This window comes from Armigeres subalbatus, chromosome 3 (genome assembly GCF_024139115.2).
Source record: "Armigeres subalbatus isolate Guangzhou_Male chromosome 3, GZ_Asu_2, whole genome shotgun sequence".
NCBI lineage: Eukaryota > Metazoa > Arthropoda > Insecta > Diptera > Culicidae > Armigeres > Armigeres subalbatus.
In genome coordinates, this window is record NC_085141.1 from 221,713,013 (window position 1) to 221,726,151 (window position 13,139).

Below are 13,139 nucleotides of genomic sequence, written 5' to 3' on the forward strand. Positions count from 1 at the left end.
CTCTGATGTAAAAATAACTTTCTTATTATTGAAAATCATTTTAATGATTGCTGAACATCGATTTATTTCCACTTGCAAAGTTTTTAAATCTACAATACGTCCCTCTGTTGAAAAAGCTGAAAAACAATATTGTCATTTATAAAATAAAACTGTTTCCAGGGTTCGCATTTCGAAATCATAAAATAAACACATTATGAACGTTAATGGACCGATAGGCAACGAGCGTAGTAACAGAAAGTAATTTAAATATATGTTTGCGATTTTGAGTTTGACGTAAGATGCAGAGGAAAACTTTTGAAGCTTCGATAAAATAAAATCAGTTCAGTAAATTATCTATGAGAAGTTGAATCGTTCACGTAAGGGCCACGTGCCGCAGCCCGATATGTGTAAGGACATAAACGGGAACCTTCTTACGAACGAGCGTGAGGTGATCCAAAGGTGGCGGCAGCACTACGAAGAGCACCTGAATGGCGATATGGCAGACAACGGTGGCGGTATGGTAATGAACCTAGGAGCACGCGCGCGGGACATGCGACTTCCGGCTCCGAATTGGCGGGTGAAAAACAACAAAGCCCCTGGAGTTGACCAACTACCAGGAGAGCTGTTTAAACACTGTGGTGAAGCACTGGCTAAAGCACTGCACTGGGTGATTACCAAGGTTCGGGAGGATAAGGTTCTGCCGCAGGAGTGGATGGAAGGTGCGGTGTGTCCCATCTACAAAAAGGGCGATAAGCTGGATTGTAGCAACTACCGCGCAATCACATTGCTGAACGCCGCCTACAAGGTACTCTCCCAAATTTTATGCCGCCGACTACCACCAATTGCAAGAGAGTTCGTGGGGCAGTACCAGGCGGGATTTATGGGTGAACGCTCTACCACAGACCAGGTGTTCGCCATACGTCAGGTATTGCAGAAATGCCGCGAATACAACGTGCCCACACATCATCTATTTATCGACTTCAAAGCCGCATATGATACAATCGATCGGGACCAGCTATGGCAGCTAATGCACGAAAACGGATTTCCGGATAAACTGATACGGTTGATCAAGGCGACGATGGATCGGGTGATGTGCGTAGTTCGGGTTTCAGGGGCATTCTCGAGTCCCTTCGAAACGCGTAGAGGGTTACGGCAAGGTGATGGTCTTTCGTGTCTGCTATTCAACATCGCTTTGGAAGGAGTAATACGAAGTGCAAGGATTGACACGAGTGGTACGATTTTCACGAAGTCCGTCCAGTTATTTGGTTTCGCCGACGACATTGATATCATGGCACGTAACTTTGAGAGGATGGAGGAAGCCTACATCAGACTGAAAAGCGAAGCTAAACGGATTGGACTAGTCATCAACACGTCGAAGACGAAGTACATGATAGGAAGAGGCTCAAGAGAGGTCAATGTGAGCCACCCACCACGAGTTTGTATCGGTGGTGACGAAATCGAGGTGGTTGAAGAATTCGTGTACTTGGGCTCACTGGTGACCGCCGATAACGATACCAGCAGAGAAATTCGGAGACGCATAGTGGCTGGAAATCGTACGTACTTTGGACTCCGCAAGACGCTCCGATCGAATAGAGTTCGCCGCCGTACCAAACTGACTATCTACAAAACGCTTATAAGACCGGTAGTTCTCTACGGACACGAGACCTGGACGATGCTCGTGGAGGACCAACACGCACTTGGAGTTTTCGAAAGGAAAGTGTTGCGTACCATCTATGGGTGCACCATCTAGGGGTGCAGAGCAGATGGCGGACGGTACGTGGAGGAGGCGAATGAACCACGAGTTGCATCAGCTGTTGGGAGAACCATCCATCGTTCACACCGCGAAAATCGGAAGACTGCGGTGGGCCGGGCACGTAGCCAGAATGTCGGACAGTAATCCGGTGAAAATGGTTCTCGACAACGATCCGACGGGAACAAGAAGGCGAGGTGCACAGCGGGCAAGGTGGATCGATCAGGTGGAGGACGACTTGCGGACCCTCCGCTGACTGCGTGGTTGGCGAAGTGCAGCCATGGACCGGGCTGAATGGAGAAGTCTTCTATGTGCAGCACAGGCCACTCCGGCCTTAGTCTGATGATAAATAAATAAATCAGTAAATTATAATTTCTAAATGAGAGTCTTAAATACGTTAAATTTGCAACTACAGCTCAGATTCTTGCTCGAGATCAATGAATCATTTTCAAACCTAATTCGCTTATTCAAGGTTCCAAAATTCCACAAGAAAAAGTTTTCTCGGAATTCAAACTCAAAATTTCCAAATTTTAAAAAATTTAGTTTTTTATTGAATCTTTCAAAGTTTATGCAATTTTAAATATACAAATAATCATCAAAATGCATTTTGTGAAATTGTCAAGTGCTGATCGTTTGAGTATTTGAGCAGTTCCTTGCTTGCTTTTGGATTTATTGAAACACCGGGAATTAAAAATATTTAATCTAAATAGTTCAATTGATTATGGAGCTCAATGGATTGTTTAAAAGGGTTAGAAAATGAGCAAATCTGCAATTTGCATATGTTTGGATTCTCGATCCCATGTGTACCTCACAATACAAATATTCATAAATAGTGACATAGAATCCGCCCAATAAATTATTATTCACGTCACGTCATATTATTGAAAAGCTTATAACCAATTTAAAAGACTGGCCAAGTTTTGGTGAGAATTTAAAGGCAAGAAGAAATAATGAGCGGCTTTCGGCGTAACACGCCTTTAGTAGTTCATTTATTATACATCCATCAGTTCAATATAAAGCAACTATATCGACGAGCACACAAAAGTGTGACATCATTTGAAATAGCTTTCCCATGATGGGATGATGCACCTTACGAATCTTGATCCAATGATCAAAATAGTTGAAAATAGTGACTTTTTACGAGACTTTTTAGGGACTTACCCGAAAAAAGTGACCAAGTCACTAAAAAGTTACTCGCTACCAGGCCGGGATGTGATTTGGAATGCGTTGAAATTGGCTTTGGATTGCATTTGGATATCATTTAGATTGGATTCGGATAATTTGGATTTGGTTTTGATTAGATAGTCAGTGGATTGGATTTGTATCGATTTGGATTTGATTTAGATCGGATGTGTATTCTTTTTGGATATGGATTGGATTTGACTTAGGATTGGGTTCGGATTGGATTCGGATTGCATTTGAATTTGGACTTGGATCTGAATTGGATTTTGAATAGATTTAAATTGTATATGGATCGGATTTGGATTTGAATTGGATTTAGATTAGATTTGGATTGGATTTGGATCGTATTTAGATGGATTTGGATCTGAATGAAATAAATTTGAATTTGAATTGGATGTGGATAGGATTTGGATTTTTATTGGATTAAATTTAAATTTGGATTGCATTTGGATTGGATTTGAAATGGTTTGTGATTGAATTTGTAATGGATTTTAATTGAATTCGGATTTGATTTGAATTGGTTTTGGATTTGATTTGCATTGGATGTGGATTGGATTTGGATTGCAATCGTATTTGGATTGGATTTGGATAGGATGTGGATTCGATTTGGATTGGATTTGGATCGTATTTTGATTGGATTTGAATCGAAGTGGATTGAACTTATATAAGATTTGGAATGGATGTGGATTCGATTTATGCTGGATTTGGATTGGATTGGATAAGGATTGTTTTGAATTGGATTGGGGGTGATTTGTATTGGATTGAAATTGCTTTGGATTTGGGTTAGATTTGAATTGGATTGGATTGCAATTTGCTTTGAGTTTGGATTGTATTTGGATTGGATTCGTATTGGGTTTGGATTGGGTTTCGATTAGATTTAGATTGTGAATGGATTTGGACCGGATTTGGATTGGGTTTGTCATCAATGTTCAGTATCAGCGACCGCCTCGGCAATACCTAGAGCTGTTGAAGCAACCGAATGCCCCCACTGCGAATCCGAATAATCTTGCAGCAGCGTTGCGGGGAAGAAATACTGCCAGGAAGGAGCGCAGGACGAGAAGATGAGGCAGCTGTGCCGTTCTCAAGGAACGCGAAAGTTCTATCAGTCAGACCTCATCAAACCAACCTCGCAGATTTCTGTTAATTGGGCGGTATGGAGTCGTGAGCTGTTCTTATACTTTTGTTTTGTCACGTGAAGGGAAGATCAACTTGGATTTATGTTCTTTATTCTATAGAAGCTATATTAACATATTCTAAAATCAAAAACTCAAATTTGATCAAAAAGTCCACTCTGGGGGATTAGCCTTCAATTGTACCAAATTTATAGGAAACCAGGCAAACAAAATAAAATAATACATAGAGGGCACTGCACGGCCGATATTTACCTCCTTCTCTTCGCAGAAACAATACAGTAGATGAATGGTGTGCAGATACACTGAATCCTCTATGAGTCGACGCTCTATGATTCGATATTATCGACTGACGAAAAAACACTATACGCCATATTACAATATCTTTCCTGGGTAATTGGAATATTCCCTTTGAACAGCTCCCAAATAGTTCTCTTTTCCACGTAAGTATACATAAATATTTTAAATATATGACTAAAGGTCTGAGGAGGTCCAAAAACAAAAGTTCGAAAAGACAAATGGTCGAAACCATAAAATAGAGTCTTGAAAACAACACAAAAAAAACCTGTTAAACAATGGAAAAACTTCACATGAAATAGAGCTACTCTCTGGAATATGTTATGAACTTTATTTCGTTCTAGAAGTGTATTTCAACAAATAGTCATGATAGAGGTGTAGATTTTGTGCAACTAAAGATTTTGATTTTTTATATTCCACCATCTGTCACATAGCCTTCTATCCGTACACTAACAATTTTATAACAAAATCAATTAGTGGTAGACCGAATAGCGCTTGAGCCCCAAACTCTAGTCTCTACATTTTGAACTGCTTTCTCGATATGGTTTGATTGGTAATATTCCCTGTGGGAACGTGCAGATTCATACATTGCTCATCGTCATGCCAGTCACATAAACCGGTATCCTGTCATCATCCGGCGTGTGCACGCCATTCTTAGCGCGAAAAGAGCTGAGAGTGCAGCAGTGGCCCATCGAGTGCTCAACTTACCCCTATAATCACGTCATGTGGATCACACGTCTCAAGCGGGCGTCGAAACGTGACGGTGGTGTGTGTCAGATTTTGGTGTCCACTTTCCACCTGATAGTTCTGTGTGTCATCCTGAACCGGTGCCCGTCGGCTGTCCTTGCCACCGTGGCAGTCCTGTAAAAGAAGTGAGGAAAAATAACGTTAGTGATATAAAATATGATTACCGCTTTGGACGTTTATTTTTCTCATTCTGGAACGTTGTTGTTAGTCATACGTGAACTGGTCATAAAAAAACGAGGACGGGCCATTTAATAAATTGAACTCTAATGTGGCAGAGATTGACATGAATATTTTAGCGAGGGAAAACGATTTGCTGACCGGATGCTGACACGTTCCACGCGTGGGAGTGTTTTTCCCGCCCGGCTATTATCCTGTTTGCCCAAGTAAAGGTGTGTCAATTTTCGACACACCGAAGCTGATAAGAGTCTAGTTAGGTCTGTTAACGATGTTGTCAGAAAGGCATCAGCTTTCATTTTAATCATTTCAAACGATTGGCAGTGGTAAAAAGTAAGCATTAGTGGTTTATTTAGGATTTTTAATATAAGCAAACAATGATTATTTTTGAGCGGAGGCCGGATGTTTGGAATACTGTTTCCACAAAGTAACAACTCTAATATGCAAAGTGCACTATAGCGGGTGATTCAATATCTAATGACTAGGACGATAAGTTTCCCTACGGAAATATTGTTCATTCTTTTAAGTCATCGAAAGCAAGAGCATCACAATACACCCATTGCCAGGCTGATTGGCATGATGGCAAATCCGTGTGGAATCCGATTCTGCTGACAGCTCTTGTTTGCAACACCTGATGATGTGTGCTTTGCGGTGAGTACTTATAGGTATGTGGTACAAAGTGCTAGCTCTACCCTGCCTTTGAATTGGGGGGAATTTGTGAAGGAGTCCTACCCAAGACGCTTGACGATGATGCATAAGTCTAGGACCTTATCCACACATAGCTGTTTGATTTTCACCCAAGAGCCACTTCTTGGGAGCGAATCGGTTAGCGAAAGTATCTCCAAACGGGGTGCATCGTTTGAGATTGTGCTGGAACATGAAACAAGGACTTTAGGGGTGTGGGATGGGATATGTGATCCGGTGTCTGGCTGTCTACCAACCAACGTCGTTCAGCACGCGGAAGAACTGCCTCCGGCGTCTGGAAATAAAGGATGAAGTTATAATTGATTTTCTTGATTTACTTCTGCCGCCTTTAGATATTGATTGATATTTCATTCGGTATCTGGATCAAGTCCTTTAAGGATATTGGTTTTATTATTAAGCTGATAAATTGAGGACGTGATTGATTAGTTTGATATCTTCTGTTTGTTCTGCTTCTGTAGTGGAAAATGCTTTGAATCATCAATTTTTCGTATCACGATTCACGGATTTCTGAGCATTTTTGAATTAGCGGATTTCTGAGCATAGGATTAGATTTAGTTTGCTTTCGACAATAAAAAACTTTTTAAAATCGATAAATTAGTGGATTTTTCCAAAATGTACCGAGAATGGTCAAGTTCTACTATCACAAGAGCATATACATTTGACACTTTTCAAATTTTAATTCGGATGTTTTGCAGTGTTAAAGAATGAAAGTCGTAGGAAACATTGTAATGTTTCTCGTGCTAACATAAATTCGAGAACGGGAAATTTTGTCAGTTTTGCAGGAAATCGTCGATACGTATAACATATTTCATCAAGTATGTTAAAAAATAACGTTTAAAACTTTCGAGGTTATTCTTAATGACCGAAATTATTTTGCACTTCATAGAAAATTACTACCCTCCGCTTTTGCTAAATCCACCCGATGAGATGGAAGCAATTTAAAAGATTGTTCTGTGGTTGTTATTTCGACGATGTCTGCTAAAACTTTGTGCTAAAGTTTTTCTTGCGTGTCAATATCACGAGGTATAAAATCTTTCATTGGAAATAATTTGTTCAATACAGTGAAGATGGTCAGGGGATGATTTCTGATCCAATCGATGAACGTGACTCCTCTGGTTTTAACTTTTTCTGGTCTGCCTGACTATGACTGATGTAAGGAAAAGAGTGCCGTCTACATGGGCTCAGAAGGTGAGGACGTTCTTGACGATAATGGTCGGCAACTGTCTAGCGCTTTGGCCATGGTACAAGAAACTGTCATTTGAAGCTACGCTCAATAAGAGAACAGACGTTGACGCTGGACTTACTAAGTCGTGTGAAATTATGAAATGTTCGTTTTGAAATCACCAGCAATGTCGCCGTTGTTTTTTTGCTGAACAAGCAGGATAAGATGAAGATACTAGTCGATGAACTGTCGATCTATGTCAAATCAGTAAAAAACACGAAGGCCTTAGTCTTGAGCCACGAACTCAAAAACATGAGTGTCCAGTTTTTCGAGTGTCTTTCGCTGATCTTCTATCAGTGTCTCTCAAACTCAGTTACTTTCCATCATCCTGGAAGTCAGCGAAAGACCCATCATTGCTTCGGTCGCAGTCGATCAACCGCGAACCACTGATCCGAGTTACCAACATTCTCGGATGGAAAAAGTGTGTCTAGTACACCTCCGCCATGGCCTTATTCGATATGGAATCTGTTCTGCTGGCTTAGCGTTGACTGGCTTCATATATGTATCTATGATTGCTACTGCGTGATTGACCACAATGAGAGAAATTGCATCAACAAAGAATCATCTGGATCAGCGGTTCTCAACCTTTTCCTTGAGAGGTACCCCTTCGAACTTCGAGGTACCCCTATGCTTTTTGTTGCTGTAAATGAAAATAAGCGTAACTCATAAATATTTGAAAAATAGACCTAAAAACTAACGAAATATATGGCAACCCTTACTTTGCACCGTTCAATGTGCAAAAACGATCCATAAAATAATGAAAAACGATCCGTAACTAACATCTGAATGTTCCATAAAACGATACCATAAATCCATAAAATAGTTCGGGAGATTCCATAAAAAATAATTTTATGATCCATAAATCTTTGAAAAATGATCCATAAAAACTATATTTTGATCCATAAAATTTCAAATTTGCGCAATTTTTATCCTTATGATGATCCATAATTTCAGTAATATGATCCATAATTTTGGTCATATGATCCATAATTTTGTTTATATGATCCATAATGCTTGGAAAGAAGGCCAATGAAACTATATTAATTGATCCACACATTTTATATAATCTATGGATGATTTGCCAAAATTTATGGATCATATCACCAAAACTATGGATCATTTGAACAAAGCTATGGATCAAATGGCCAGAGTTATGGATCATATGACTAAAATTATGGATCATATTACTGAAATTATGGATCATCATTACGATAAAAAAATGCGCAAATTTGAAGTTTTATGGATCAAAATATAGTTTTTTATTGATCATTTTCCAAAGATTTATGGATCATTTGTCATACGTTCATGGTAAAATAGCAGGAATTGTATTGTTTTTCTTGACTATGTTAATGGAACATATTTTCAAATTAATTGCTAAACTTTAGTTTAGTTATGGATCGAAAAAATATTCTTTATGGGATCTCCTGAACTATTTTATGGATTTATGGTAGCATTTTATGGAACATTCAGAAGTTATTTATGGATCGATTTTCGTTTTTCAAGGATCCGTCTTTATTGTTTATATGCAAAAGTATGTTTTGCCGAAATATATGGCTCTTCAGGATTCAAATTGAGCTCATACATCGAGCTTCCCACAGAATTTTTATTGACTATTGAAGGATTCCGAGCCTCTTGGAAGTAAGATTCCACGCCTCTGGAACTGGAAAAGAACCTTCCGAGCCTCTTGAAAAGCGATTTTCGAGCCACTTGAAAGGAGGCTTCTGAGCATCTTGAAAGAACGCCTCTGAACCGCTTGAAAGTATGTTTCCACGCTTCATGAAAAAAGAATTCCGCGCCTACAAGGAAGGGTTTCCGAGTTTCTTAAAAGGAGCCTTCCGAACCACTTGAAAGGAGGTTTACGAACCTCTTAAATTAAAGCCTCCGAGCCTGTTGTAAAGAGCTTTCCTTACCGGACCTGACGGAAGCATCAAGCCCACTGGTTATTGTCCTCCAAAAGTGTCCGTTCAACGCAGTACCGATTCCTCTTTTCAAAGTGTGCCTTCGTAAGTAAGTGAAGTGAGAGACACACGCTGATCAACGATGATCACCTGCGAGCACGGCATTTCGACGAGGTAGCCAAATAGTTCGGAGAGATTGTTTGCATCGCGTTGGAGTTGCTGTCGAAGATCTGTCAAAAGACTGAACGAGGGAAGATGGCGAACGAGGCTAGAAAAAAGGTCGTTCAACTGAATACCTTTCTGTGGCAAATAATTCGCAGATTTATGTAACCAAGGAGAAGGGAGAAGCCGGATACAAACCAGCCGTTTCCAGCTAACCAGCACGTTCGCAACTAGTAAAGCTACAAATCATGCGAGGAAACTGTGCCAGGGCTATATCCGGTTGCAGAGCTGCGACTGTGAGAAAACGATCGAGCATTTCAGTAACGGTTCACCGCACCACTACAACAGGAATTGGATGCAGAGTATGATCGCGTTGGCGCATCACACTACGAAACAGCGCCAGCGGTCAATATCTTCCGGGAGGAACACAACAAGGAACAGCACCGATTATAGTACATGGAGATCTATAGTACGGAATTGTGGCACCTGCAGAAGGACGTGATCTTGTCGGCTCTGCCCCAGGACCTAATGGCGCTGGACAAAAACTCACCGATTATGTGGTGCGTTGCCTGTTGTTTTTCTGCCCACAAATAACATGAGATGGCGATCAAATTCTTCTTTCGTGCAATACAGGTAAGATATTGATATAGTTGAGCACTATTGCTAGTCATTAGGCCCATTATGTAATTGTCAAACAACATAAAATAGATTATGAATTAGTATGGCTGTCAGGTTTTGCAGAAATCGCTCTCAATAGATAACGAACAACGATAAAAGAGAGGCAAAAACTGTTCCAAATCATAACAAGCCATGATAACAAATTTATCAAACTTGTATACAAGTGCAAAAAACAGAATCGGATAGGCAGCCCCCACAGAAAAATGGTTATTCTCGCTTTGTTTTCGCTCCTTTCGTGTTGGTTACTGCACAGCTGTGTAGAACAAGTTGAAATGCTCATCAGAGTCAGTGCTCCCCACATTTGGAGCTTTCTAAAAGAAATTTATCATGGGGTATAACATCCCGAATCAGTTCTCTATCATGCCAGCTCGCGAAAAAAGTTTCTCGCGGTATGCTACATATCGTATATGTATGCAGAGATGATAAGTGAGAGACTTGCTCTTTCTCTTCAGGATTCAATCCCTGATGGCTGTTGATCGGCAGTCAAATGCACTGCATATGACTCTTTGATTTACGAACTAATGCTCGTGTGGCCGAAACCTATTCGGCCGAATGCCACGGCCGAACAAACCATTAGGCCGAAGCCCATCTGGTCGAAAGCCACTTGGCCGAATAAGACATTTTGCCGAATAGGTCACTTGGCCGAATAGGACATTAGGCAGAATAAGTCATTTGGCCGAAAAAGACTTTTAGCCGAATAGAACTTGTGGCCGAATAGAACTTTTGGCAGAATAGAACTTTTGGTCAAATAGAACTTTTGGTCGAATAGGACTTTTGGCCGAATAGGACCTTTGGCCGTATAGCACTTTTGGCAGATAGGTCATTTGGCCGAATAGGACATTTGGCCAAATAGGACGTTGTAAAAAGTGAGAAGCGCGAAGTGAGTAGTGAGACGTCTCACATCTCACTTCGCACTACTCACTTTTCACAGTGAGAAGTGAAAAATGACGTCTCACTGCTCACTTCTCACTTTTTACAGTGAGCAGTGAGAAATGAGTAGTGAGTAGTGAGACGTCTCACTTCTCACTCCTCATTTCTCACAAATCACTGTCTCACTACTAACTTTGCGTTTCTCACTTTTTACAGCGAGAAGTGAGATGTATCTCACTTCGCACTACTGATTTCTCACAGTGAGAAGTGAGACGTTTTACTTCCCACTCTTCATCTCCCACTTTTCACTGTAAAAAAATGAGAAGTGCGAAATGAGGAGTAAGAAGTGAAACGTCTTACTACTCACTAATCACTTTTTACAGTGAGCACTGAGAAATAAGAAGTTAATAGTGATACGTCTCACTTCTCATTTCTCACTTCTCACTGTAAAACGTGACTAGTGCGAAGTGGGGAGTGAGAAGTCTCACTACTCACTTCGCGCTTCTCACTTCTTACAGTGAGAAGTGAGAAATGAGGAGTAAGAATAGAGATGTCTCATTTCTAGATTCTAACTTCTCACTCCTAATTTCTCAATTCTCACTGTAGAAAATAAGAAGTGAGCGGTGAAACGTTTCACTTCTCACTTTTCACAGTGAGAAGCGTGAAATAAGTAGTGAGAAGGGAGTCATCTCACTTTTCACATCTTATTTCTTACTTTTCAAAAGACCTATTCGGCCAAATGTCCTGCTAGGCCAAATGACATGTTTGGTCAAATGACCTATTCAGTCAAATGTTCTATTCGGCCAAATGTCCTATTAAGCCAATGTCCTATTCGGCCATTTTTTTGTTCATTCTTTTAATTGCATATTATTCGGCAACTCGGCCGTACGAAAACCATTTTTTTGTTAAATATCTTGGCTGTGCATATGCACAGCATATGTTTCGAAATGGACAAATTGATATGAAATTTGCGAAAAAGAATCCACGTGTCTTGGAGGGACTCGAACCCTCAACCTCCTACTCTCTAGATAGGCGTGATAACCCCTACACAACAAGACCACTTAAAGGTCACGTTTGCGGAAAAGCCATCAGAATCCGAGTACCAACCTCCACCGCGGTTAGCTCTCTTTTTTGCAAATTGAATATCTTTCGGATGCTTGATTTGCCCAATCTCCACATTTGCTTTACTGTTGTATATCCACAGCCAAGCGAGTGCACATTGTTTATTAAACGAGAGGATCGCACTCCATGCCCCCCAGCAACGGACTGGGCGGGACGGTATAGAATGCGAATTCAATCAAATGCTTTAGCCAAGCAAGCCTTTGGCACAGCAGAGTGCGATTTCCGCAAACGTGACCTTTAAGTGGTCTTGTTGTGTAGGGGTTATCACGCCTATCTAGAGAGTAGGAGGTTGAGGGTTCGAGTCCCTCCAAGACACGTGGATTCTTTTTCGCAAATTTCATATCAATTTGTCCATTTCGAAACATATGCTGTGCATATGCACAGCCAAGATATTTAACAAAAAAATGGTTTTCGTACGGCCGAGTTGCCGAATAATATGCAATTAATTGTAATCAAGTGTCGGTCTTTCACCGTCATTAGTCGTCTGAGTACACGCGACCGTTTACGTAAAGGCAATCAAACTCATCAAATGCTTTAGCCAAGCAAGCCTTTGGCACAGCAGAGTGCGATTGAATTCGCATTCTATACCGTCCCGCCCAGTCCGTTGCTGGGGAGCATGGAGTGCGATCCTCTCGTTTAATAAACAATGTGCACTCGCTTGGCTGTGGATATACAACAGTAAAGCAAATGTGGGGATTGGGCAAATCAAGCATCCGAAAGATATTCAATTTGCAAAAAAGAGAGCTAACCGCGGTGGAGGTTGGTACTCGGATTCTGATGGCTTTTGCGCAAACGTGACCTTTAAGTGGTCTTGTTGTGTAGGGGTTATCACGCCTATCTAGAGAGTAGGAGGTTGAGGGTTCGAGTCCCTCCAAGACACGTGGATTCTTTTTCGCAAATTTCATATCAATTTGTCCATTTCGAAACATATGCTGTGCATATGCACAGCCAAGATATTTAACAAAAAAATGTCCATTCTTTGTTAGAGAGGTTTTAGTCCGTGACTGGTTCACCTCTTTCTGGCCAAAAATCCTATTTGGCCAAATGTCCTATTCGGCCAAATGACCTATTCGGCCAACCCGTGATGAGCTTACCTTTATGATAAAAATCACGTTTTAACGTATAAAAAAATAACAACTTTTCGGCCAAATGACCTATTCGACATATTCGGACAAATGACCAATTCGGCCGAATGTTCTATTCGGCCAAATGTCCTAATGGTC

General features: G+C 40.8%; 1 protein-coding gene across 1 annotated transcript in view; it reads right to left on the reverse strand.

Annotated features, from left to right (window-relative positions):
* Positions 1-13,139, reverse strand: part of LOC134220133 (MOXD1 homolog 1) — a 217,699-nt gene that overhangs the window by 34,342 nt on the left and 170,218 nt on the right. The window contains exon 2 of the mRNA XM_062699127.1: positions 5,047-5,199. Within this exon, the coding sequence (XP_062555111.1) occupies positions 5,047-5,199 (153 nt within the window). The remainder of the gene's footprint in view (positions 1-5,046; positions 5,200-13,139) is intronic.